This window comes from Microtus oregoni, unplaced genomic scaffold (assembly GCF_018167655.1).
Source record: "Microtus oregoni isolate MIOR12 unplaced genomic scaffold, Mior012 000095F_ref0000231, whole genome shotgun sequence".
Lineage (NCBI taxonomy): Eukaryota > Metazoa > Chordata > Mammalia > Rodentia > Cricetidae > Microtus > Microtus oregoni.
This window is the reverse complement of record NW_024544708.1, coordinates 2,293,394-2,318,779: the sequence shown is the minus strand read 5'-3', so window position 1 is coordinate 2,318,779 and position 25,386 is coordinate 2,293,394. Positions and strand designations below refer to the sequence as shown.

The following is a 25,386-nucleotide window of genomic DNA, read 5'->3' as shown; positions in this document are numbered from 1 at the left end:
GCAGCTCACAACTGTCTATAATTCCAGCTCTGGGGAATCAGACACCTTCATACAAAATGCACATAAAGGTAAATAAATGTTTTTTTTAAAAATCACTACCTTTTGAATCAAATGAAATATAAGCGAAAAATAACCATAATAATTTTGATCTAGTCTTTGGGGCAGTCATTCCATTCACATGGAAGAAACTGCAGTGAAGTATGTAATACACAGAGTCAATACTTCTCCGTGAACCCCACATCATATAACGGCTTGGTCTGTGATGGCTCAGCCCTGTACCACAGGACTACTAATAACATTAGAATCATGTGATGGTTCAGCCCCTGTGTCACGGGACCACTAAGGACCTTAAAATCAAGGTTTTGCAGCCTCTTTGCCGATTGAAAATTTGCTTCCTCTGGAAGCAAAGTGGGCACTTTTTGGCATGAGCAGATATTGGATCGGATAAAAATTAAGCCTAAGTATTTCTATGCACATTTGGGTTCGAGTCACCAACATAATACCCTATGATCCCAGGACAGTATTTATTACCAGAGAATGAGCTCCAAATGACTCCAGGGGGAAGGTGGCCATGAGAGCAAGCAAACCTTGCTATCATTATCACCCAAGAGCCCTGTGTGGGTGGCAGGAAGCCAGGACAGCTTCTGCCATGAACACACAACACTTATGCCACAGGTGGGCATGGGTCTTCTAAATGTCTTTTATGCAGGCACATAAATCCAGTAATGATAAGTCACCGCTACTTATCATTTCTTTAGACATTTTATTTATGTATTTTACGTGTATGTGTGTTTAGCCTGCATATATGTTGATGCACCACATGCATAGTTCATAGATGGTTGTGAGCCACCATGTGAAGACTGGGAATTGGACCTGAATTCTCTGGAGGAGCAGGGTAGCTCTTAACCGCTAAGCCATCTCTCTAGTCCCTACTTACCATTTCTTACGGGCTAGGATGTGTGCTAACTTATTCATCTATATGACTCTTATATCCTATCAATCTTCATGCATTTTATAGAGGAAGAACTAAAGCTCAGGACAAACAGGTATGCCAGGGTCCCACTCTCTAGACTATAACTTAGGTTTGTCTCCACCATGGACAGACAACCCAAGGCAGAAACATTTAAAATGTCTCATTACAATGTGCCCAGTTATTTTCTTTTCATTTTGTTGGGGGAGCCATCCCACCTCTGAGAAACTGTTGTCTCCTTTATCAAGGGAAATAATAACATTGGAGCCACCAAAAGTCACCATTCTTATGTCTTTTCTGATGCCTTTTGCTGGGATAGATTCCGGAGTAAAAAGGTGACCCAAAGCAAGGTAAAAGGACAATGGATCAATCCTAGGAGGGTCTCTGTGAGTTCAAGGCCACTCAGGGCTATATACGCATGACTTTGATACATAAAGATTTCTTGATCTGAAAAGTCATTTGGACACAAGAGTTGTTTTTTTTTTAACCCTTTCATGCCATAGCCTAGCTATGTAGCTTTTTGGCTTATACATTTCAGCACAGGTTAAGTTAAATAAAACAAAACAAAAACACGATTTCCCAAATCTCCTCAAACTGGTTGGTTGATACCAATGGCTCTACTATTTCCTGTTCCTTTAATTGATGGCATTCCAGTCTTTCACAGCTCATCTCTCTTGGGCGGGACACTTCAAAAATGCAAAATGAAGGTCTGTGCTCACAGGTCACACTTTACGACAGGTTCAAGGCTGCCCTTCGGGCCCCAGATTGCCCAGTGAACCTGTGGTACATTCAGAGCAAGTGAAGCAGGGGTATGGCTAAGGTCACAGACCAAGATATGTGGGATGCAATGCCAGCCACTTTTCCAGGCTCTGAGATTTCAGAGATGTACAAGTCACATGAAATTGTACGTATGGGAACAGGAAGCCACCATGAAGTTAGTCTGGCTCACCTCTGAGTCCTCCATTACCTCTGGAAATGGGCTTAATCTAAAGGTGAATGGAAAATACTGACCTGTCACTGTGTGGCAAAACACAAAAGGCCAGTCACAAAACAGAGGGGATGGCCTTTTATTGTTTCAGCTATTCCTATTTATTTCAGCTATTCACAACACAGGGGGGGTTCTGCAATGTTGAGGGAGCTGCCCTGATTACCTGACCCATGCAGGCCAGTTTCCATTCGACAAAGACAATAGGGGAGGGAGCTTTTGTGGTGTTCAAAAAAGCAAACAGATCAATTCCAGGCAGTCCTGCCTCCTCCCATTGGTAGGGAACACAAACAAGACCTTCAAATGACAGATCTGCGTATCAGCCGCATTCTCCTAATGAAACCATTTGTCACTCCGGCCTTCATTGTCACGCTGAGAAGAAATTCAACATGCTTTTCTGAACCCATTATCTTTCTGCAGATGAAAGAATGGGCCCCCGAAGACGGGCCTTGGAGGTGTATTCTAGGGTGGGAGTTCTCAGGAACGATGTTCACTTTCGGGCAGAAATCATTTATTTACCTTCCAGCAGGGAATGTCCCAGGGGCTCATGGCCAGGAGGGTTCTGTGTCTACCCACGAGTCCCCCAAGAATGCAATCAGGTGGGGGAGGGGCCTCTTCAAGAGGCCCCTGTTAAGCAGATTAGACGGAGAATTACCAGCTCACAAGCTGAGAAACCAGGGTGGGCGCTCAAACACAGGGGACCACTGAAGCACTGTTGAAGAGCACCAGGAACCCCGCACCTCCCTTGTGGAAGGGACGCCACCTAAACAGAGTGGTGGTCCATGGTGGCAGTCTTGACATGCTAATCTCATCTATTAGAAGTGCTCTTTCTAGACGTTTCTTTATCTTGGAGGGAAAATAGAGAGGCAGCATGGACAGCTAGAACACAAGGCTTCGAGTGCTAGGATTAGTTAAAGCCTGTCAGTGGAGGGAAGAAGGCCCTGAAGGTTCTAACACTGTGGCTGGACTGGGGACCAAGGACTCTTGGGAACCAGATGAATGAGGCCTTAGAGATTAATGTTAAACCACACTTCTTAAGCTATTGCTGTGAATCTTATGTTAGGAGCTCCACATCCACAGTATACCTCTGAATTCAGTCATACCTCTGAATGTCAGAGTAACTTTATTTAAATAACTACTCTCATGCCAGTAAAGCAAGCTGTTTTCTCTCTAGCCACAGGGTCCCAGCACTGGCAACGTGAATCACCTCTGTTTCAGGCCTTGGTCTCAGGGATGACTAAGGAGAGTAGGAAATGCATACCCAGCCGATGTGAACCATACAGCCAGTTCTCCCCTGCTCAGCCTCGGCTTGACCCAGCAGCAAGGAGAGAATGAAAGTGCAGACTGTGTTTAAGGTCAGTGCCATGGGACTGTGTAACTAAAGACAGGAGGCCGGAACGTGGGCACTACCGAAGTTTGCCAACCTGACGAATTTTGCTTCTGATCTGACTCAGTGTGGGTCGGTACAGTTGATATTTTTTAACTTCTCTGGCTATGACAAATGTAGCCATCTACAGCACCGCACTGTGAGAATGCTCAGTAAGATACAAATCCAAGACTGGGCCCGAGAAGTTTTGTTACATTTTATCACTTGCTCCTTCATCCTTGGGAAAGCCGATTGGCCTTGTTTCCCATGCGACTTAACACTCCCTGAGGTTCTCAGGGCTTTGTCGGGGGCCACGGTTCTACTCAGAAGCGCTTTAAGACAAAGACACATGGAACGGCTCCTGCATCCAGGCTGCCCAGCCAATAACCGCACCACTCCCAGAGAGGTGAATCTTTCTAGCGGAGAATGTTCGCCCTCAGTGAGCCAGCTGTCGCTTACAGTAGGGCTCTTTAATCTCCTGTCCTCTTCCGAATGCCACTGTGCACACATTTGCTTTCATGACTGTGGCGGGCTGGCAGATTCAGTGAGCTGCAGACCTGGTTCTGACATGCGCACTCCCCCATCAGCCCATCCTCCAGCATGCTGTTCGCAGTGGAATCTCCCATGTCTGTCTGTCCCACTTTTAAGAGTAACCACAGAAGGCAAGGGGAGAAGAACATTCAAGCACTGGTGGGTGGCTCCGGCTGAGGGCCTTTTCAGTATTTCTCACCCCGGGGTAACATTTTCCACGACTGTTTAGAAAACCAGCCATGTTGCATCTTTTCTCCCAAAGCGTTGGGATGCACACCTGGGAAATGCCCGTCACGGGATCTCAGTTGTGGCAGGTCTGTCTACTGATGGGGGCCAATCACAGACACTGCAGAGGTCTAACCGAGGATGCCTCACTTCAATACATTTTAAAGCTTTGTTCATAATCTGTAATGTTCTAGTTTCTAACTAGATCACTGCTGGAAAACTTATTCCATGACCTCAACTCTCCCCAGGGATTCTGGCATGCTGACGCACTTCCTGATGACTCCGAGGAGAGGCTCCTTTGAAAGTTATTATCTCCAGCCTGAGTCACATTGTTCAGGGAAAACGAAGGTGGGTGGGGTACAGACAACTGTTCGGATTTGTGTGTGAAGAGAAAGTCGTCTCCCCTTAGCCGCTCTACAAAGGCATCGCTTTCTCGCTGGAATCCGTACTGAGGCCTGGTGACAGCCATCTCCCACTTGACCCGCACCACTTTGGGCAGAGGGGACAGGCGAGAAGCAGCAGCTGCTGGACACACTGCACGAGGAATCCGGAATGGCTGTGGCTGGAAGGCTGGGCCGTGCCCAGTGCCAAACCTGTACCCTTCCACCAGCAAGCAGGCAGCCAGCCTGGGGACCCCGGGCTTTCTGTAGGCGCAGAAAGTACTGGGGGAGCTACCTCAGGATCTCAAGTCTCCAAATGAAATACAGCTGCACTTTGTTATAGGAATGCAAAGTAAATAAATAAGTAAAAATAATAAGATTTATGTCACCAATAGTGGGTTTGCGGGGGGAACTGGTTTTCAGGGTTTGTCTGTAGTATCACTGACACCAAACATTTAGCGATGTTCAAACCCCCCTCTCCTCTTTCCACAAATGCTATTTTCCCAAAGTATTACCATGTATTTTCATTTGGATGTGTGTTTTAAGTGGTCAAAGAAAAATGTGAAATACTTTGTACACGATGGGAATTTGAACAAATACTTCTTTATTTTTCCTTATAAACTATGCTGCCAACACAGTCCTGTTGGCAATGACAACCAACAAGTCCTGTAAGGTTGTTCCCTGGCTATGATAAAAAAGAGTATTCTCTAGCCGGGCGATGGTGGCGCACGCCTTTAATCCCAGCACTCGGGAGGCAGAGGTAGGCGGATCTCTGTGAGTTCGAGACCAGCCTGGTCTAGAGAGCTAGTTCCAGGACAGGCTCCAAAGCCACAGAGAAACCCTGTCTCGAAAAACCAAAAAAAAAAAAAAAAAGAGTATTCTCTCTTCTTAAAAGTCTGTCTAATGAGTATCTTCCTTCTGAGATCAATTTTCTGGAGCCAAGGGGGCACATACTCAATGGGTTTGAATGGGTTTGACCTTACACTGGTCCTGAGGTTGGGGTCAAGTAAATGAATAGATGAGCAAGGATGAACAGTCCAACCTTACCCCCGACACAGACAGGCGGTTAAGACAGTGGAGGTCTTTTCTGTACCCAGGAACTTCAACATTTGAATAAGATGACAAGAGACATGGCCAACTAGTTTCCTTCTGTGTACAGAAGGCTAGGCTTAGAGCTAGGCACCCACCTGCCTGTTGAGTGGTCCCCCATCTGCAGTCTGCAGCCGTGATCCGTGTTCACTGATCTGTACTGGAGAGCGTGGAGCATGCTCTCCCACGGGAAGGCCGCAGCCTCGCTCAGCATCGTCTTGGTCTGCTCCATCTGTCTGGTGACCGCCCTGGACACTGAGCTCAGCAAACCCAGGCACATTCTCTGGATGTTCGCTCTGAAAGAAGCACACAAGATCATAACTTGGCTTACAACCTTTTGTTCTACAGAGTGACTTTTCCCCTGAGACAGAGTCTCATTGTGGGAGTAGCCATGACCAACCTCTGTGTGAGACCAAACTCCTGGTCTCACATGAGCCTCCTCCTCACACTGCAACTCTGTGTGGCCTGCAGGTGATCTGGTCCCCAGACTTCTCCTCAGGTAAGCCCTCACCTGCAGGTGATCTGGTCCCCAGACTTCTCCTCAGGTAAGCCCTCACCTGCAGGTGATCTGGTCCCCAGACTCTTCCTCAGGTAAGCCCTCACCTGCAGGTGATCTGATCCCCAGACTTCTCCTCAGGTAAGCCCTCACCTGCAGGTGATCTGGTCCTCAGACTCTTCCTCAGGTAAGCCCTCACCTGCAGGTGATCTGGTCCTCAGACTCTTCCTCAGGTAAGCCCTCACCTGCAGGTGATCTGGTCCCCAGACTTCTCCTCAGGTAAGCCCTCACCTGCAGGTGATCTGGTCCCCAGACTTTTCCTCAGGTAAGCCCTCACCTGCAGGTGATCTGGTCCCCAGACTCTTCCTCAGGTAAGCCCTCACCTACAGGTGATCTGGTCCCCAGACTTTTCCTCAGGTAAGCCCTCACCTGCAGGTGATCTGGTCCCCAGACTTCTCCCCAAGATGCTAGTCTCACTCACTGCACTTCTTTCACGTAAACAGCAAAGATGCTCCATTTATTAGAAAAGATTAATGCAGTTTTATTCTTTGTAAGTTATGACTGCTCACAGAGGCAGTTTTATAGATGACAGGAGGAGGAATCCCAGTGTATTATCAACAAGAAACCTCAGAACCACATCTAGGTTTGGCTTCACCATGTTGCTCCATAGGACAGACCCTGGGAACCTGGTTGAAATAATTCTTAAAGATGTTCTTCAATCTGAGGAGAGAGAATTACCATTCACGGGGTAACTTAAAATGTCACACAGTGTTCACTAGAGTTAAAAACAGGCAAAAGGCTTCAGCAGCTCAGGGGCTCCAACTGCTCACAATGCAGGAGCAGCTGGGTTAGCAGCTAGTGTGGCTGCACTGGACGCCCGTGCTGTGTGTCACTGTACTTTGACAGAGAACAAGACTGGGGACAGGACATGCAAGGCCACGAGGCAGTCTGACTTGTGCTGTAAAGGGTTGGTCAGTGACCCACAACTGCAATCGCAGCAGTCTGGAGGCTGAGGTATAAGAACTTCTGTTCAAAGCCAGCCTACACCACACAGAAAGATCCTGTTTCAAAAACAAAAACCTAAGGGGCAGGAGGCTCAGGGGCTAAGAAGACTGGCAGCTCTTGCACAGAGAGGGACTTGGGTTGAGTTCCCAGCACCCACATGACAGCTCACAATCACCTATAACTCCAGATCCAGGCAGATCTTACACTCCCTTCTGGGTTCTGCAGGCCCCGGGTACCAGCCACACACATGGTGCACAAGACATACAGGCAGGCAAGACACTCGTATACCAAACAAACAAAACGAAATAGAAAGCAACAAACCCTGCTCTCTAAATCTAGGAATTGAGACACAAGGGGTCAACATATACAAATGTCAGAGGTGACAAAGGGACCCAGGTGAGGCCCAGAAGGGAGCCTTACAAAGCTGGGGGAATGGGCGGGACACATTTGTGCACCTGCTTTTATAAACCACTGAGTTCAAATGAGACAGTGAAGACCTCGGGGTGATGACTATTTAGCCTTTAAAGATTTATATCCACCCACAGCAAAGGGGATATGAGCAAAACTATTCCAGAGGGGAATCAAAGACCAAGTCCAAGTCCAACACTTGGTCGTTTTTCATGCCTGCCTGGATAGGACCCGGTTTCCATGGCTTGGATTGATAGCAAAAGATAAGTAAAAAAACGAGAAGACACAATGGGTGAGACAGTGGTGTGGGCGTGTCCAGAATAAAGCAGATGCAAATTAAGCGGGCTGCGCGGGCGGGCGGGCGGGCGGGCGGCCCTACCTCCGCGAAATCCTCTCCTCCTTCCTCCATCTGCTTCCCTTGGCGCCAGTGTTTCAGCAGCCACCTGAGCTTGACATAGAAAAGGAAAATGTTCTGCTTCAAGGACCGGAGCTCTTGCTGCAGCCGATTCTTCTCGTCGCTCCAGGTTCGCTTGTGAAGGGTGTTCTGCAGGGCCAGGCTGTGCATCTCCAGCTCTTTCCACCGCAAGGCGTAGAGGTGGTCCTCCTCCATCTTGAAACAGAATCAAGAAGCAGCTGTGACGAGAGGCTGCGCCAACGCGCCACCCCAGCCTGACCAAGGTTCTCAAGAGCAGCCTCTGTGCAACCTCAGTGGTACACAGGGGACGTGAAACACCAGTGACACCCGGATGTACAAAACCATGAATTGTGTGATTTGGAAGCAGGTGCTATTTCAAAGGAAGGCTCTGTAACCATCTTCACTGTCAGCCTCTCTCCACGCTTTTAGATTATCTCCAACCCCCGACCAGGAAAAATGCTATTTGGATGTACGGCTTGCGATGGACTCAGATGCCATTTAAGGAGACCCCATCTCTCCTCTATGCCTGTGCTTGGCACACAAGGGCTCATTACTATAGCAGGGAAGAATAAGAAACCCACCTCTTCCTGAGGTTTCTGGCTCCTCTTGAGCCCTGGTAGAGAACACTGAGACAGCGGCAGGGCCACTATGCGCTGCAGAATTAGAGTGGGTGTCTCAGAAAGAACTCGTCCTGAGCACGCAGGACTCAACTGCGTACACCACTGGGCAAACGTGATGACAGGTTTCCAGACTTTAGCGTGCTCATTAAATGTGTTCCCCACTCAGGGAAACAAAAACTTCACTCAAGAATTACCCATCTCCATCTCTGCATTAAGTTCCTCTGCTTTTTCTTTTCTTAGACGGGGTCTCACTACGGCCCTCAGACTGCTCTCTTGGGTTGAAAGCAAATCTCACGCTTCACCCTAAAACGTAGCTATAACACTTGAACCACAGACATATGCCACCACACCTGGCTAAGGTTTTTTTAATTTTCTTTTTTTAAATATCCATACGGAGCTCTTCTAAGCAGGAAGCAATTCCTGTGTCAGTACTAAGCAAAAGGTGCAAATAAAATCTTACTGTCCAGATAAAGACGCAGGGATAACCTTTATTGTTGTGGAAGTGATACAGGAAACCAACGGCTTCTGAATCAGAGCAAAATGAGGGTCAGAATGGCAGCCCTACCACTACCTTCCGACTTAATGCTTAGACCAAAAGCTAAGGAAGTGTGCTTATCCTCATAAGGTACTAGATTAATCCTCAAGAACCACAGGATTACAACTACAGCTGCCTGGTGGAGACAGCAATACGGCCGGTGTGCTAAATGAGGGCTGATACCCTTGAGAAGGTCCACATGGCTATGCAGGGACCTAGCATCTGTTCTACACTGGATTTCGAGCTGGAAGAGGAAACACCCGCTCAACAGTCCTCGGAGTGGCCATGCTGGTTATGCCCAGAAGGTCGTGACGGCACAGAGTGGGAGACAGCCTGGTGCACTGGCAACCCAGCTCTGCAGCTCCTCACTGCTCTGTCCCCGACTGATCACCTCAGTGGCTGCGAAGACAATGGTAACTACTTCCCCGCTGCTGAGGAAAGGTCAAGGTTCAGGGAGCTGGGCTCTGAGGCGCTCAACTGACTCCTGGCAGCACCTGTCCAGACCCTAGGCGACCTGAGGACCTCCGTCCATACTTTCCCATCTGCTTTCTTTTGAGTGTTCACTGAGGGCCTGAAGAGCTCAGAGCCTGGCCTTTTGTCCTCTGTCCTTTCCCTTTCTAACACCTAAAAGAGAACGCCTCCTCCCTTGAAGGCTTTCCAACCTACTCCTTTATCATAAGCCCACAATGGGACTCCGCTACTGTGTCACCAGCGTCTCCAGTGATGACCTCACTTCTCAAAGCATTTTTGAGGCCATGAAAACGGCTGCATGTGAGTGCATATATGTGCATGGGGGGTGGGGGGTAGATGTCCCTCTTATGTAACCCTTTGGTGATGATATGCGAAGCTTTACTTCTACAGGAACTGTTCCGAAAGGAGTGTGCAGCTGGGGAAGACACAGGAGGAGACACCGAAGAGTCTGGCATCCAACTCTGCACATTCTAAGCTGCAGGGTAGAGCAGACGCTCCCTTAATCAGCCCATGACCCGCTTAGAGCCTCTCGGTCCAATCGCCATGGAGGTATATGCCCACAGCACACATTCCCAGCCAAAACAAACCTTGGATGTACCGAATGACTCATTTTGCATAGCATATGTGTTTTTGGAGCATCAAGGTACATTACTCGATGCCAAGGGCTCTGCTTTGCTTCCTTTCGAAGCTACGGCTCTCTTCTAAGAATGAGCACAGGGGAGAACAACCGTGGCAATTCTGCATCTAGATACAGTTCACAACTTAATGAGATGCAAGGTGGCAGGGCAGTGTTCTTGGAGGCCCAGGGCAGGAGCACCTGGATCTGGGAAGCCCCTAGTGGATAAAAGGGATAATTAGTTTGTAATACGTAATTTTAAAAATAACTACAAGCTAATCAGGTCATAGCTCAATTAGTAGCTGGTTTTTGAAGGCGACACTAGGGTTAGTCGGTGTTTCTATTGGACAGCTCCCTTCACGGTGACAGACACACGGACTAGTCTCATTTAAAGCCCTTGTTTCGTGTTAGTTTACTGGTGGGCATCACTGCCCACCTGGAGATTTTCCTGAAACCACATTTCTCCCTATCCAAGGTCTTGTTTTCTGTAGTTTGTCATCGGTGGGCTAATTGCAGTCCAAAAATATTAACTAGGAAATTCCCCCAAATAGTTGATTCATCCGTCTTAAATGTTTACTGCACGATATTGTTATAATGGTTTAGTTATCCCTGTTCATCCCTACGGTGCATGATCTACAAGTTAACAATACAGGAATAAACAGCCCGTGAGAGCTTTGGTACTCTCTGTGGCTCCAGGCATCTCTGGACTGTCCTAGCATGGCTTCTCCGTGGCTTAGGGGAGTCAACATTACTGAAACAAGTGCTGCAGAGTACCTAGGTGGACAGTTTGCACTGGTGCATATAAGAGGGAGCCTCTCCACCGAATGACCTGTCTATACGCCTGTGGGTCTTGGCACCTGCATGCAACAGACAGACAGCATTATTTTAGGAGGCATCGTGGCATTGCTCCCGAGGCACTGGGAGCGGATGTGCTGGGGATCCTCATGAAATATTTACCTTACGGATCTTGTTTGTGTATGTCTCTGTCTCCTCTTGATGCAGTCTGGCCGCCTGGGCGAGCTGACCCTGTAGCTCTTCTAGCGACACACTCTGCTCGGGTAAAACGGGGGAGCCCCTGAGCTGATTGGCAGGATAAAGGAAGGGTTTAGTGGAAGAGAGAACTCTGCCTCAGGTGGTGACGCAGGACACACATCCGGACGAGGTGACACACACAGGGAACACAGCTCGGCGGCTGCAGCAGTGGAGTGACCACCAACCCCCCCCCCCAGGGGTTCTCACAGGGGAGCCCTGCTGCTCTGGGCCCAGTGGCTCTCTGAACTTCCCTGTATCTTTCTTTACAAGGGAGATGAGACAACCATAAACTAGCTGTGGTAAAAAGCCAGGGTGTACAAGAAGGCTCTCTGCTACCCACAGGGGCTTCTAGGTGGTTCGTAACATTCAAGTAGGACTTGGTGATGACATCTCAGTCCAACTTGGCCACTATCACACACTCAGCCTCTGGGATTCACATCCCTGAGCCAATGGGGTCTTCCTAGGGGGTCCGACTAATCTGGCCATAGGCTTGCATACTATACTGGGGATTTTTCCAAGGGTGCCTTTAATCCCACAGCATGGCCCTGGTCACTCAAGAGTGGGTGTGGCTCCTTCTAAGATAGACACCTGCTCTTAAGGCTTTCTGTGTCACACCGTGTCCAGGAACCCCAAGGATCTCATTAATACTTACTGCACTCCAACCTAGGGAGAGGTCAAGGGAGCTATACTATTATTCTTATTGATAAAGCTTACACGTTGTAATCAAATGGCCATGAAAGAGACTGGTGAGGACTTTTGAAAGAACGGTTTATTAAAATCTCAGGCACCATTGAAATTTAAGCAAAATGTTTACCCAGTTAGCTTGTGCTAATTAAAGGTAGATAATTTAAAAAGCGAAAACAGGACAGGGTCGCTATGTAGTTCAGGCTGTCCTTGAACTCTGTATATATTCCAGGCTGGTCTTGAATTCACAGAGATCCTTCTTCTGCCTCTCAAAGGAGTATACCACTACACCTGGCTGGGGTAGGTGGTTTTAAAAACTTGGACCTAGGGTGGACTGTTATAATAAAAACATGTTATCTCTCTAGCTCCTTTTGTCTGCCTTTAACTAACTTCTACTTCTCAGTGAGGAAACTATTCTGGATGTTGGTGTTACTCGGCTTGTCATTGGGTGAAGACCACTCGCCAAGGACAGAAAATACAGACCTCAAAAGGCAGCGCCAAGGCAGAGAAAGCTAGACACTGGGGGTTTGACAACTTTGCAGTAAACTTTAGAGTTCCAGAAGATTTAAACTCACTGGACATGGTAGTGCGTGCCTTTAATCCCAACACTTGGGAGGCAGAGTTCTTGCATAGCCAGGGTTCCATAGTGAAACCTTGTCTCCAAAAACAGAAGATGGGGGTGTACTCAGTGGCTAAGCACTCGCCCAGCAAGTGCGGGGCCCTGAGTTCTCCCCAACATTAAATACTTAAACTCATCCAACTTTAAGAAACTCAAGAATGGGGATCATGAAAAGTTACTCTGGTCTGTGAGTTGTTGGACAGTGTTGTGGGATTTCCTCGAATTTATCATGATGACTAACTTCAATGCTACTGGCTTAACTACTTTTAAACTATGTGCCGACTTGGGTAACAACAACTTACTCTTCCCTTATGCCTGCCTGGAGCAGCGCTCAACACCCTGTTTATTGTCCATCTGATAACCCCGTTTGTTATCTGAAGATCTCTGCAGACTCCTACTCTTTCACTTCCTCGTATTCTATTTCATTTTGAAGTTTGGTATCTTTATAAATAAAACCCTTCGTCTGTTTCCTATAGGTATATATGATGCATTTTGTTCATATTTGCCACCTGCTCTCCTCCATTCCCTCCCACCTTCTCTTCTTCCCACACTTCCCACGTTCATGTCATTTTTGTCCTCATATAATCCATGCAGTTTAGTTCGGACTGTCTGTACGGACGTGGCTGCAGGTTTATTTGCCTGCTCTAGATGGTGGACATTTTTCTAACCGTGTGTTTGAAGTTCCGCACTGTGAGCTCATCCTCAGTGGGTATTTATTTAGTGATTGTGCATATAACATAGTTGGCAGTGTGGGTGTGATTACAAGTTGACTTGTGCTTGCCAAAGACATCATTTTAGACATAATCCTTGGTGACTCTTAGAACAAATGGGTAACCTAAGTTCAAATCTTGGTCCTGGGTAAGGTCAGCCATAGTTCTTTTTCCTCTCAGTCCCACACCTGTGCTGGTAGACAGGTTCCTGTTGCCTCACTTCTACCTACCAACCTGTAGGCAAATGTTTTTCCTGCTCACTGTTGTCATTCTCTGCCAATGGTCTGGATCAACACCGTGTCTCCTGTTCCTTTGGAACTACTGAAGTCAAGGGTCACCACCCCTGGCAACTACTATCCAAAGTCACACGTCTAAAGGCCGGATACTGCTCTCTGTCCAACTGGAGTGAGTTCTGGCTCTAGAAGATACCTGAGAACTCACTATTGAAATAGATTATATATATATATTTTTTTTTAAATTATGTATTTTTGTTTATGTGCTTGTGTGAATTTATGTGCGCCTGTATATGAAGGTGCCTGCAGAGGCCAGAAGAGGGTGCCAGAGCCTCTGGAAGCGGCATTATACTTGCCTGAGAGCTGCTGGGTGTGGGTGCTGGGAAGCAAACTCTGGCTCTCTGGAAGAGGGGCAAGTGCTCGGAACTGCTGAGGCATCTCTCCAGCCCTGCTGTGCCTCACATTTTCTGCAGGGGATCCAGGTATTTACGATTCTGGGCACCACCTACAGCACTGGGGTCACACCAGGGAAGATTCTGCAGCTCAGGTATTTCTACAGGGTTGTTTCAGGGGACCTGGGTGCTTCCTGCCAACTTTACTTTCTAGTTTACCCATTATGGGTTTGAAATGTGAACACTCTCGATTTCAGAGTCTTAGCAGACAAAGCGCTGTGTTGCTAAGACACAATCAGACATTCTCATCAAGTTCGCTGTTATGAAAAGTATATCATATGATACCTTGGGAACAGCACCCAGACTAAATACAAAATTCACTTACGCTTTATATGCACCTTATACAAAGTCTTAACACAATTTTATACATTTTTTAATAATTCTGTGTGTGATGCTGCATGGTATGGAGTTTTCTATTTATGGAGTTATGTGGATATTCGAAAGTTTCAGGCGTTGAGATAGTTTGTTGTTCAGTTCAGATATGTTCACTCATATACTTTAGTTTTAATCTTAGTAAATATTTAAAATAATTATAAAGAGCTAAGCCTCATTCATCGGCAACACCTGACTGACAGCGGGCCTTTCTGTTTGAGCCACCCTAGTGCAAGGTCACAGGGAGAGCCCTTGAGGTCATCTGAGGGTATTCACCTGGGGCAACAATTTCTTACGGAGGACCCCGGACCGGCTGTGTAGACCACACCCACTTTCAAGTTTCCTTTTGCTAGTGAAGTACTAGAACACTTGCGGTCACTCCAGTGTTACAAAGAACCAAACACAAACATGCCGTGTCGGAAATTCTTTCCAGAGTGGTTCTACTGCCACACAAGTGCAAACAATCACATACATGGAGGGAACATTGGCACGCAACACAAAGTTCCTGTGGCAAAATACATGCTTTATCACCAAGTCCCCACGGTTTGAATGTAAACACTGCCCTGTGCTCATTTACCTATTTTGAGCACAACAACAAATGACATCACCCTGATTTTTTTTTTCTATTAAGTCAGTCTATTTAAACACTAGAACCTACCTGTTCTGTGGCTGCCAAGACACTAACCTTGAAATCAAACCTCCCTCCCATCAGCATTCTGACACCCACCATCCACTCTGGCTCACCCGCACTGCTAACTTTTTGACCAGGTCCAGATAAAGCTGCTTATAAATTAGCCCCGGGCTTAACAAGATGGCATCGCTATCACAATAAGCAAAGGGAGAATGCTTTTTCCCTGCGGCCCTCCACCACCCAGGAACCGCGAAGACGGTGGAACCCCGCAACTACTCCAGGACCATGACTTCACTTCTGGTGCATTCCGTTTTGTCCTGGCCACTTTTCAGACTTGGCAGATGAGGTCCACACATGCACAAATACTTGGCACGAACCCCACCGCGCAGTTTTCCCGGGACTGGTATTTCACAGCTGAGGCCTGAAGGACCACAGATGCTGTGCGCTTCAGCGATTACAGGATAAAGAGGAGGAGCGAGCGAGATCTGACCCAGAAACTCAATCCTCTGGCTCAGGCTTGGTTTCATTGATGTATGAAACCCGACCGGTGCCCATGCTTGGCCACGTCTCACTCAGCACTATTTTTAAGGTGCCCTGCACATTCCACGTGAAACGTCCTATACGATGCGTGCTCCTATACGAGCGAATCTCTTGGCACGCTTAATGGGAAACACAGGGGCAAAGTCAGCGGGGGGGAGCCCAGAGCCCACAGGGAGCCTCCTGCCAGTACATCCTGGGGTGAACAGGCAACAGGAATGTCGATCTTTCTAAGTCTGGTTGTCCGTAAGTTCTCCTGGCTGCTAACTTCTGTGCATTTGCATCAGGGAGTTAGCAGGTGAGAGGGGTTCCGACTTCTACCTTAGAGCACGCTGTCCTAGGTTTGGTGAAGTGTGGCGTGCCAACAGCAGGCCATCTATATTACGCCTGCTTGCTGTCTGCATAGAGTGAACTTTCCTTTCCCTCCTCGCTGTTAGCAATGCTGCCATTAGTGTTATTAGTAGTGACCACAGCTTAAACCTGGGCAAAAACAAAAATAACCCAAACAACAACAAAACGATCTCCCAAAGTAGCGACTTGCCCTTTGTCCCCCAGCCTAAACAACAGAACTCCGAAGTCCAAAAACCACAGAAGATGCCTCAAAGAATGGGGCTGGAGAAGCCTATCCCTTAAAAAACACTTCCATTTAAATGCCAGAGTTCTTGCCCATCGGCGTCCCCAACCCCTCTTGCCTCTAAGACCCAAGGACAGAGAGCTCAAGGAGTTTTACACAAGGGTACAAGTTGGCCTGAGCACAGACTCTGTGGTTATTTAAAGGGCAATGCAAGAGGGGGCAGAGACAACTGCCATGAGGGCACACCCCAGCTGCCTGCCAGGCCTCACTCCCAACCAGTGTCTACACGGGGACCAGGGTGTGGCTCATGGTAGAGGAACTGGTTAGCGTGCACAAGGCCCTGGGTTCAACCCCAGCATGACAAAAAGGAAGTGCTTGTGTTTGCTTTACCCCCGCCACTCTCTGCCCCCCCCCCCCCCCCGCCCGCGGGCTCTCCCCACAGGTGTTTCGTGATCCTGCTTGCTTCTGGTAAGTTAGCACCAGTGTATACTCAGCTCTCCAAGAGGAGGGGCCTTTTCCTGTCACACCCCCGGAAGTCCACACGTAATTCCCTCGGGGGCCTAAACCTAGGTACCACCTTCACAGGTGACCTGGCATCTGAAGTTAGCAAGGGGCAGTGGGATTACACAGGATGTTTAACGCTTTCTGATTTCTATGCTTCTGAGATGATACACATGCCTTCACGTGTCCAGCCAAAGGGGTAATGATGCGATGCATTCTTTCACATGTATGTGTATGTGCACGCATGTGTATAAGTGAGTATGTTTGTCTGTGTATGCACACAACGAGGGTAAAGATGAGATGCATTCTCTCACATGGTGTGTGTGTGTGTGTGTGTGTGTGTGTGTGTGTGTGTGTGTGTGTGTGTGTTGGGGCAAACAGATCCCCAAACCAAAGATGTTTGGTCTCTTCTGGCTGTGACTACCTCTGGTGGCGGCATAAGCAGCCCCTACCTCAGGACACTGTGTCCCTTTGCCCAGCTATGGGCTCCTTTTCCAACCTACCCAGCCAAACTTTTCCACAGGTGAGCTTGCTTGCTTTCGGCTATTACCATCTGAACTTTTCCTTCTGCCCTGACACATGGGAGCCGCTCCCAGGCCTCAGAGCTGATTGGTAAAGGCTTCGCAGAGATGAAGACATACAGAATCTTCAATGCCTCAGAAGTTCTGGTCCTTTTCCGGTGGGGAACCTGTTGCTCTAGACGTCCAACCCCACTCTGATGCCCTCCCCAGCCCTTTCTGTCCTGGGAGTTACTGGTGACTCAGAAGCCCCCTTCTGTATGGGCGTGTAGTCCACTTTCAACAGGACAGGAACTGTGCAGGTAGCTTTGACACTGCACCCTGGGTTACCATGGCAACGGAGAAGCCTGAGGAAAACTGCAGGTAGAAAGAAAACATCCCTGATCCTGCCCACAGGCTGGAAGAATGTTTCCAGCCACCATGAGGGCAGCTCATACAACATAAGCAATGAAGTACTGAAGAGAGAAGCTTGAGGAGCTTTCTCCGAACCAGGAAGGACCCTGCCTGGTTTCCATCCCTGCTTTCTCTGCTGTGGGACAGGAAGCCACCAAATGTTCATTTGTCACTGCGGTATATGTCTCATCACACCTCCAGGCACCCACGGATCTATTGGTGTGTGTGTGGGGGGGGGTCATACTCCAGTTAGCCTTCACTCCAGCTGACGGGAGAGTTGCAAGTCTGTGGTGATATTTTGTTTATGCAATTACAAAGCTTGCCTGAAAATCAGAGGGCAGAGCTAAGCCACAAGTTAGCCTTAGAGGCCAGGCAATGGGGGCACACACCTTTAAGCCCAGTACTCAAGTTCAAGGCCACCCTGGGCTACACAAGATCAAATCTTAAAGAGAAACAGAGCTCACACAAAGGTAATCCCAGCACTTGGGATCCCAGGCCTTTAATCCCAGCACTAGGGATAGGGGAGTGATACGGCTGGGTGGAAAGAGGAATATTAGGCGGGAAGAGCCAGGAGCTCAGGCAGTCTAATAATTCATAGAGCCGGGTGCAGTCTAAAGATTCACAGAGACGGATGCAGTCCAAGGATTCATAGGGAGAGGGCCACCCTTTTGGTCTGAGCATTGGTAGAGGTAAGAGAACTCTAGTGGCTGGCCACTCTGCTTCTCTGGTTCCTCAGCTTTCACCCCTACGGCTGACTCTGAGTTTTTCATCTAGACCAATTAGAACTCGTGTTACACAAGTTAACCACACACAACTACATACACTCCCTAGTTATTCAATGCAAAGATGTTGATTCAAGAAGGTTCTACTGGGTTCCACATCCTCCTGTTAACATTACCTCGGAGCATTGCCATGGGTAGGAAATTTCACATTGAGACACCCAATGAGAAGGGGGCGGGGGAGACAGAAGGCAAGAAGACTCAGTGAACCCAGCAGCTTACTTACCTCTAGGCCGAGACAGCTCTGTCCTCCCAGCCCAAGGCTCCCGGGATCCCCATCAGCACGCCGGTGCAGTTCCCGAGTGGCTCGGAGGCGCAGGCCCTCTCTCTCGTCCCCTGGATCCTGACTGAGCTGCCACTCCAGTTGGTCTCTCAATTTGGACTGTTAAGTGCACGAAGAGGGTGAGATTTATTTTGTTTTGAATTTAAAAAAAAAAAAAAGGAACGAAAGACAAAGGGGAAGGTAAGGAGTGGGGGGTAAAAACAAAAGTCGGCAGACAATGGGGAAAAAAAAAACTACCAGAGTAAAGCATGAATGAATAGGATCAACTTAAAACACTTGAAACAAACAGAGCATGAGCGAAAGGATGCGCTAACACGGAAAGCGGGGTGGAGGGAGAGGTTCTGAGACGCATGCAATGGGGACACAAGCACACTACCCATGAAGGACATAGGGAAGAGGCTCTGCCTTCCTTACTTGCTGAGCAGCCAAAGCCACAGTCCAGGGTGGCAGCTGGGCCATGCACCCAAGGCGAAGCCTGGGAAAGTGGGTCCTTGCAGGGCTGCTCCCCTTGGCTCTCACCCTGGGCGGCGAGGGAAGGTGGCAGGAGCGAGTGGCAGCGGGGTTTTCCATCAAAACCAGCCTTTTCAGAACCAGCTCCTCTCCCCCATCCTGGGTTATCTTCCAGAGGGAGTAGGTGGGGGCTGGGTTGTCTGAGACTTCTCAGAACTGCACTGGTCCCTCTGGCAATAAACCCAGAGGGGGGCAGATGCTTGTTACTGAGTCTAAGTGTCCTGACTGTGACCGGATTGTGCTTTGTCTTAAACTCCTCAGAGCTTCTTCGTCAGGGTGGCTGGTTAGGTTGAGACACCAAGGAGGGAACAATGAACAATGGAAGGCTGCATCGGTCCCTAGCGCCTCCCCTGGGCTTAGCCTGGTCACAGAAGGCCCTCTAAACCAGGAATCGCAGTGCAATTAAAAGTGAACAGGGGAAGGAACAAGGAGACGAAAAGGAACTTACAAAACAAAATTAAAAGGAAGGGAAAAAAAAAATGAAACCAACCAAGAGAGGTTTGTTTGACGCCGAGGCTTTAGTACAATGCAGGTCTGAAATCAAAACCAAGCAGCCGTGAGCAGTGCGAGCACCAGAGCAGCAATGCCAGCGAGAAGGAGGAAGAACGAGACCGAGCAGGGAGGCGAAGTCGCAAGCCCCCTTACCTGCAAGTCTGGGCCCAGCTCCTTCCCCAGGGTCCCGATGGGGGAGTCCCGGGACACAGAAGTCACGGTGGAGAGGAAGCTGGATGACTCTGTGAGGTGGGATAAGGGCGACAGACCGTCCACCATCCGGGTCATCTGTTCCAGGAAGGCTTGCAGCTCCTTCCTGAAAGCCTTCATCTTCATGTTGATGGTCTCCAACAAGTGGGGCTCGTTCTGGCTGCCCTCACCTTCACCTTGGACCCCAGGTGAGGCCAATCCCCTGCCCCGTGGGCCTGAATCATGGATGAAATTGTCTGTGTCGGCGATGAGGCGCTCCACTGTCCGCTCAAGCCGCTGGGCCTCCTGCTTTATGGTCACCAGGCACTCGGTGTCCTCCCGGACTCTGAAGAGTTCTGCTGGGCACGGCTCACTCGCCTCTGAAGGCTTCCCACTCCCAAACCCTGAGGTCTTCTCACAGATGTCCTCTGAGTCACTCTCGCCACCGACGGGGCCTTCTCGCTTTGGCTGCGGCAAGCGGCACTCCTCCCCATCACTCTCCTTCTTGCCGGCATCGCTATCCGCGTCACTGTCTCGAGGACTCGGTGCACGCAGCCCCAGGTGTGCAGCGAGGTCGCACCGCTGGACGTTGGACAGCAGCAGCCGGTTCTCAAACTGCAGCTTCAGCACCTTCCCGCTCAGCTCATCGATCTGCAGCCTGGCTGACTTCAGCTCCTCCTGCAGGGGAACGCTCGACCCGGGACCCTTAGCTACACCATCCCCGAGCCACCCTGATGACTCCTGGTGAGGCTCAAACTTGAGCTTGCTCAGCTCGTGGGTCAGCTGCCGATTGTGGTCCTCGATCTCGGATATGGACCTCCTCAGCAGCTCGGCTTCTTCCTCCACAAACTGCAGGTGCCTGCGGAGCTCCGTGGAGGACTCCGGCGAGTCCCCGAAGGGTGAGGTAGGAATGCTTGGCATGTGGTCCCTGCCTGTCCCCTCCCGCTCGTGCTGAACCCGCATGTCCTCCATCTCTGCTTTGAGGCCACGGTTTTCCACCTCCAGTTCCACGATCTTCCGGCCCAAGATGTTGGCTTCCTCCTCCACCAGCTTCAGCCGCAGCTTCAGCTCTGCTTCCCGGGTACTGGGGGGCCCACCTGCCTCCCCTGTGGGGAGGGGGCTGTCCACGTCACCGTAGAGGGACTTGTACTTCTGCAGTTCCTGCTCCAACTCGTCCTTTTCCCGGCCTAGCTTGGCCATCTTCTTGCGCATGAGGGAGGCTTCCTCTTTGGCAAACTGAAGCTGGCATTTCAGATCCGCGCTGTCATCCTGCCAGGCAAGAACAGCCCGAGGGAGGGTTATCTGAAAGTATTGAACGCGTGTCTTCTGATCCCTCACACCTCAACCCCAACACACACACACACACACACACACACACACACACACACACACACAGAGGCGCGCATGCATGCATGCATGCATGCACACAGGCAAGCACACACGCATTCACGAATGTCCTTCTTCCTGTTGGTGCTGTTGTCTTCTGGAGAGACAGGAGCCGTGACAAAGCAGCAATGAGCCCAGAGCCTTTGCAGATCAGGCCCCAGGGAAAACCCATGATTTGCTGTTTTGTCAAGAAACTGAACTGATAGTTCTGGGGGGGAACCATGAACATAAAAGCCATACAAGTAGCCGGGCGGTGGTGGCGCGTGCCTTTAATCCCAGAATTCAGGAGGCAGGTGGATCTCTGTGAGTTCGAGGTCAGCCTGGTCTACAAGAGCTAGTTCCAGGGGGCTGGAGAGATGGCTCAGAGGTTAAGAGCATTGCCTGCTCTTCCAAAGGTCCTGAGTTCAATTCCCAGCAACCACATGGTGGCTCACAACCATCTGTGATGAGGTCTGGTGCCCTCTTCTGGCCTTCACGCATACACACAGACAGAATATTGTATACATAATAAATCAATAAATATTTAAAAAAAAAAAAGAGCTAGTTCCAGGACAGGTGCCAAAACTATAACGAAACCCTGTCTTGAAAAAACTAAAAATAAATAAATAAATAAATAAAATAAAAAAAGCCACACAAGTTATATGTGAAGAAGGAGAAAGTTAAATGAAGTACAACATATGTCAGTAACATGGTGGCCCCTGGTAACTTTGTAGAGCCAATACAGTTCACCATCAGGACCCAGAAAAAAAAAAAAATCATCAAAATCCCTCACCCAAGCTCGTGGCAGAGCTAGTGGGACTCCGGGACTATATACATCCACCCTGCGGCCACTATAAACCTCTCGTGTGTCTGACTGGAATCTTCCACCAGGACAGGGAGGTTGGACAAGTGTGAAGCTGGGGCCGAGCTTCTCCACGGACTAGCTGAGGTGCATGAACTGGGGTAATTCATCTCCCCCTTGTATGTCTCCTTCCTCAAGTCCCCCGGAGGGACACGAGGACAGAACAGGGAGACAGCGGGCATCACAGAGTGTTGAAAGCTGAGGTCCTACGTAAGAACACACACAGACACTGAGAACACCTACGAGTGAACGAGAACCACTTCAGGGCCTTTTCTTCCGACCTCTGTTCTAATTGCTGTAACTATGGGAAATTAAACACAGAGACCAAAGAAAGAGAAGCTAAGGGTTTTCAAACCTGGGAAGTGGTTCTCAGCAGAGTTCCAGAGAATTCAGAGAGCTGCCAAGGCAGGTGCTCGTGGCCCTTGCCTGACAGAGGTTAAGAAAGTCAACTGCCTTTTCAGCCTGGGTCCCAGGCCTTGAAGCAATCTGTACTACCTTGGCCTTAAGAAACTCTTATTCTTTGTGTTCAGTAGATAGAACAGTGACGTTCACAAAGCAGCCCTGCTTGATTGGCCTCATAAATTCCAAAAGATTGACGGGGGCAGGGGTGATGTCTGCAAGGGCCCCCTCATCACGTGAAGGAAGTTCTGACACCAGCTCTGAGCCTTGCTGATGCCCAGGCTGTCACCCATGTGATAGAACAAGTCAGTCTTCCATGGCTGACTGGCTGCTGTGCTCCCTCCATGGCTGACTGGCTGCTGTGCTCCCTCCATGGCTGACTGGCTGCTGTGCTCCCTCCATGGCTGACTGGCTGCTGTGCTCCCTCCATGGCTGACTGGCTGCTGTACTCCCCCAATGCCTGACTGGCTGCTGTGCTCCCCCATGCCTGACTGGCTGCAGTGTTCCCCCATGCCTGACTGGCTGCTGTGCTCCCCCCATGGCTGACTGGCTGCTGTGCTCCCCCCATGGCTGACTGGCTGCTGTGCTCCCTGCCTGACTGGCTGCTGTGCTCCCCCATGCCTGACTGACTGCAATACTTCCCCCATGGCTGACTGGCTGCAGTGCTTCCACCATTCCTGACTGGTTGCAGTACTCCGCCCATGGCTGACTGGTTGCAGTGCTCCCACCATCCATGACTGATTGCCCTGACGCACCATCCAGGAGGATTAATGACATTCTTTTTTTGTTTGTTTTTTGGTTTTTTTTGTTTTGTTTTGTTTTTTGAGACAGGGTTTCTCTGTAGCTTTAGAGCCTGTCCTAGAACTAGCTCTTGTAGAGACCAGGCTGGCCTCGAACTCACAGAGATCCGCCTGCCTCTGCCTCCCAAGTGCTGGGATTAAAGGCGTGCGCTACCACCGCCGGCTTTAATGACATTCTTGGTCTCAGAGAACTGCAGCTGCCCTGCCACATCCTGGCAGCACAAAGCCATCTGGTATAAAGACACAGAAACGGCTTCCTTGGTGCCTCCAGCTTGCTGCTTGCCCATGTCTCCCTGACCACAAACTCATGGAAGGCGACCTGAGTGACCGGGAAGATGCAGAACTCTAGCGCCAAACTGCAGCAAGCAAGGCGTGCAGTCACCCTTGGGGACCTTGCATGATCTATGAGTGATACACTCCATGGCTGTCCTCAGGGGCCTCTTCCCCAACACACACCCTCTGAGCACTGTGGAGAGTGATCTACACACGTCACAGTCTTCAAACTCTGAGAACTTCCACCCCAAGGATTTAGTCTTCGTTAGGCAGACAAAAAATAAATTAAATAAATAAAATTAAATTTAAAAAAAAAAAAGGGTTTCAAGACTAAAGTAAGAGTACCCGCCATATTTCTTTAGTTTTTAAGACAGATTGCATGTTTCGTTTTCTGAGGCAGAGTCTCTCTATGTAGCCCTGGGTCTCTTAGAACTCTCTATGTAGACGAGGCTGGACTTGAACTCACAGAGATCCACTTGCCTCTGCCTCTTGACTGCTGGGATTAAAGGTGTGTACCTCGAGGATTGGCTGCTCTACTCTTTTAACCACTAGGCAAAAATGGGCTCACAGATTGTGGGATTGGACAGGACTTTCTCGGACAGGTCTTCATGCAAGTTGTAAGGACACACTCAATCCTGATGCTAAGGAAGCACTTCTGCTCTTTCCCTCGCTCATTCCTTCACTGTCTCTTGAATGTCTGCTGAGCAGCAGTGACTGGCACATATTTTTCAGCAGCCCGGATTTCTCAGAACATTCTAAAGCAGAACAATGAAAATCAGCTGCCCAGCTTCCTGCTAGACTAAGGTGCATGCAGAATCCAAACACACTAACAGGTCTCTGCTTGAAGGAAGCTACAGTACTTATCAATGGAGACAGGCTGTAAATACTTTGTAACCACATTCTTTTAGGAGTTACATGCAGGAACTTGAAGTACTCAGTCTATCTTTAACTGGGTAACCAGAGTGTGCCCACTGGCCAGAACCGCCCAAGTGACCCTGATTCTACCTCCGTGCAGACAAACCCTTCAGGGGGACGACTGTTGAGAATGCCATTCAAACACAGACACCATCTCATCCTCTGCCTGCTTCCTGCCTGCAGCTCAAAGAGGCCAGACCAAGAGAGGTACAGGGTCATCTTCCATAAACCAGAGGGCCAGGGAGGCATCAGAGGGCCAGGGAGGGTCCTGCCTGGCTCTGGAAGCAATCACCTTGAAACAGGAGCCTAGATCGGGGTCTCTCTGCAATCTCTCCTGGGGCAGAGGTGAACCAAGTGACTGGGGAAGGGGAATCCCCGAAGGCTCTGAGACGGAAGCTTACAAGTGTCTACCATCATCTGCTTATGCAAGCAGAGCGTCCTTGACCCCTGCAGTCACTTCTAGAAAACCTGGATGGACCCCACACTAATCTCCATCCTCCTCCTCCACGTCATCCCCAGCACCACCATCCCCATCTTAAGCCTAGACCAAGGGACAGTCACGGCAGTGATTCCACAAAGGGCTGGAAGGGTGTCCAGTCTGCGGGCCACCTGAGGATTCATCGCTGTCCGTTCTTCTTATCCTTGAAGAAAGCAACTATACAAACAGCAGGCACTCTGACAAACGAGGAAGCATGTTGCCAACTCTACCAACACCCATGCACACTACAGGACCGGCCACCAAAACCAAAGCAGGGGGCGGAGCGGAGGGAGTGAGAGAGAACCTTGAAACCTGATAGGTGAAGGAAGGATGTGAAGGAGTTGGTCCCCTTTCCCAATGTCACTGTAATTGAAGCAGGACCCACACTACTTCTGTGAGGCCCAGGAGAGAGAAGGAGGGGTCCCTCTACCCAAGGGAAGCTGAGCTCAGCCTGGTCTGAGGAGCAGCTCAAACAGCTGGCAGCTATGTTATTAGCACGTAACCAGAGACGTCTCCGGAACTCTGCCAAGACTCTAGCGGAGGGATCTAGGTAGAATCCTAAACTGGAGTCACAAGCTTGAGTTTCAGGAGCCCATAGCTAGCTCCAGACACAGCACGAAAGCACATGTCAGACCCATCGTTCCAAGGGAAACTATTCCAACTATGAGCAGAA

General features: G+C 49.4%; 1 protein-coding gene across 5 annotated transcripts in view; it reads right to left on the bottom strand.

Annotated features, from left to right (window-relative positions):
- Positions 1-25,386, bottom strand: part of LOC121442783 (microtubule cross-linking factor 1-like) — a 123,558-nt gene that overhangs the window by 28,966 nt on the left and 69,206 nt on the right. For 3 of the 5 annotated variants that reach the window (XM_041644394.1, XM_041644398.1, XM_041644396.1), the window contains 5 exons: positions 19,586-20,890; positions 18,374-18,529; positions 11,070-11,192; positions 7,835-8,065; positions 5,645-5,842 (listed from right to left, as the gene is read on the bottom strand). In XM_041644394.1, the coding sequence (XP_041500328.1) occupies positions 5,645-5,842; positions 7,835-8,065; positions 11,070-11,192; positions 18,374-18,529; positions 19,586-20,890 (2,013 nt within the window). The remainder of the gene's footprint in view (positions 1-5,644; positions 5,843-7,834; positions 8,066-11,069; positions 11,193-18,373; positions 18,530-19,585; positions 20,891-25,386) is intronic. The other 2 variants (XM_041644395.1, XM_041644397.1) reach the window with 1 other exon arrangement.